We start from the raw sequence: 2,500 nt of genomic DNA, 5'->3' as shown, positions 1-2,500 counted from the left end.
AGAGTGACTGAATGCTGCTGCACCGTGTTTTGTTTTCACTCTTGGAATGATTAGCTGATTAGTCTCAGCTGACCTTAGGGGCCTTGCTGGAATATAGGGTGGGAGAAGATTTGATGTGTATTTTGGTCCAAGACCATTTTGTGATTTGTATGTAATTAGGAGGATTTTGAATTCAATTCCCTGAGAGACTGGTAGCCAGTGTAGAGAACTGTGTAGGAGTGTTGGATTGGTGTAATGTGTTCAAACTTCTTTGTTTTTGTTAGGACCCTAGCAGTGGCGTTTTGGATGAGCTGCAATTTACGAACAGCTTCTTTAGATAGGCCTGTTAGTAGACCATTATAATAATGAAGTCTACTCGAAACAAGTTAATTGAATGAGTTTTTCAAGGTCTTGCTTGGACATGAAACCTCTCATTCTTGTTATGTTTTTCAGGTGATAGTAGGCTGATTTAGTTATCGAGTTTATGTGACCATTGAGTAGTCTAGAATAGAAAGATTTCGGACCTGTTTTTTTGTTTGAAGAGAGAGAAAATCATGTCTTGCCCTGGCTATGTCGATTTGAGTGTCATCCGCATAGTTGTGGTACGCAATTTCTTTCTTTTTTGTGTCCCAATGGAAGCATGTAGAGATTGAATAGAAGGGGGCCAAGGATTGATCCCTGGGGAACCCCACATGTCATTTTAATTTGGTCAGACACAAAGTTGCCAATGGAGACATAGTAGCTTCTGTCCTGTAGGTAGGATCAAAACCAGTTTAGGGCAGTGCCCGAAAGTCCTACCCAGGTGTTTACACACATGTCATTAACACTAGAACAGCCATGAGAGTAAAGAAAAATGTGTACACACACACACACACACACACACACATACAAACACACATACCCCCCTCCTCTGACAGCTTGTGTGTGTGTGTGTGTGTGTGTGTGTGTGTGTGTGTGTTGCAGGTGTCAGGAGGAGTAGGAGGCCGGAGGGCTGCAGCCACCTCCACTCCCTCTCTGCCATCAGGTACGCCATCGTCTGCCTCTACGTCCTGGTGCTGCTCTGCATCCTGGGGCTCTGCCTGGCAGGTAACACACCTGGGGGGGGCGGGGGGGGGGGGTCTGCCTGGCAGGTAACACACCAACATTCCAGGGAATTTACCTTGTAAGGTGTATGTGTGAACGCGATTTACATGGATTTTGTCTCAGGCAATTACCCTGGTCAGGACCTTGTGTGATTCCATGGAATTTACAGGGAAGGCTTAGGTGTGAACAGAAGCCTGAACATTCCTTGGACCGGCACGCAAAGTGTTACGTATGTCTGACGTAAGACGTTTTCACATGGAACAAGTTAACCAATCACAGCGAGGAGTTTCTCACGTGGTACTTTTGGTTCGCTCCGCTGATGTTGGAGTTGGCTAGTTAACCAGCCTGAGCCATCAGCCAGAGTAGTGATAAATATAATCGCACAACTGGATACTACTTCATTTCCCGGGAATGCCATTGACAGCAACACCGCGGAAACCGGTAATCTACGGACATTTAGCTCATGTGTGAACAGCGAAAATCACTGGCGGACCCTGGGTTGGGATTCCATTCAATTTACAGGGTACTATGTGTGAAAGGGGCTTGTGAGTGTGTGTGTGTGTGAGTGGGGGGGGGTGTGAGTGTGTGTGTGTGGGGGGAGGGGGGTGTATGTGTGTGTGTGTGTGTGTGTGTTTGGGGGGGAGGGGGGGGGTGAGTGTGTGGGGGAGGGGGGGGGGGGTGGTGGTGTGTGTGTGTGTGTGTGTGGGGGGGGGGGGGGGTGAGTGTGTGTGTGAGTGAGTGTGTGTGTGTGTGTGTGTGTGTGTGTGTGAGGACAGTCTGTTGTTGAGAAGTTGTGATAGTGTAGCAGACTCATGGGAGTGGCGTTTCCACACCGAGCTGGATAACAGAACACACAAAAACGTCGTTTATTAGAGGTTATTTACATCAGGGGGAAGTTTCAAGTTTTATTGCTAAGTCACATTAAATGTGCTACAAGTGTAACAGAGTAAAATACTTAGGCTTCGGTTCCTGACATTGCAGCACAAGAAAATAAGACAACAGGCATAAGTCAAGATAAAAAAAAGTGACTACAGGACATGAGTTACAGATAAGACAGCTGTCTGTCCAACAGTCCACCATCCTTACTCAGAGTCCTCTGTCTGTGGTCCAGGGGTATTCCTGTCTGTGGTCCAGGGGTAGTCCTGTCTGTGGTCCAGGGGTATTCCACAAGCAGGTCCTCAGCCAAACAGGTTGATAGGAGGAGAGGAGAGGAGAGGGGAGGAGAGGAGAGGGGAGGAGAGGAGAGGAGAGGAAAGGGGAGGAGAGGAGAGGGGAGGAGAGGAGAGGAGAGGAGAGGGGAGGAGAGGGGAGGAGAGGAGAGGAGAGGAGTGGGGAGGAGAGGAGAGGGGAGGGGAGGGGAGAGGAGAGGAGAGGAGAGGAGAGGGGAGGAGAGGAGAGGAGAGGGGAGGGGAGGGGAGGGGAGAGGAGAGGGGAGGAG

The 2,500-nt window shown here is 49.1% G+C and overlaps 1 protein-coding gene across 1 annotated transcript in view; it reads left to right on the top strand.

Moving 5' to 3' along the window:
• The window catches only part of scara5 (scavenger receptor class A, member 5 (putative)), a 67,734-nt gene that overhangs the window by 18,155 nt on the left and 47,079 nt on the right, over positions 1 to 2,500 (top strand). Inside the window, exon 3 of the mRNA XM_080527855.1 lies at positions 943 to 1,065. Within this exon, the coding sequence (XP_080383981.1) occupies positions 943 to 1,065 (123 nt within the window). The remainder of the gene's footprint in view (positions 1 to 942; positions 1,066 to 2,500) is intronic.

The sequence above is a fragment of the Nansenia antarctica genome (assembly GCF_963989245.1).
Source record: "Nansenia antarctica genome assembly, chromosome: 3".
Taxonomy (NCBI): domain Eukaryota; kingdom Metazoa; phylum Chordata; class Actinopteri; order Argentiniformes; family Microstomatidae; genus Nansenia; species Nansenia antarctica.
The sequence above is the reverse complement of the archived record's forward strand: the minus strand, read 5'-3'. Positions and strand labels throughout refer to the sequence as shown.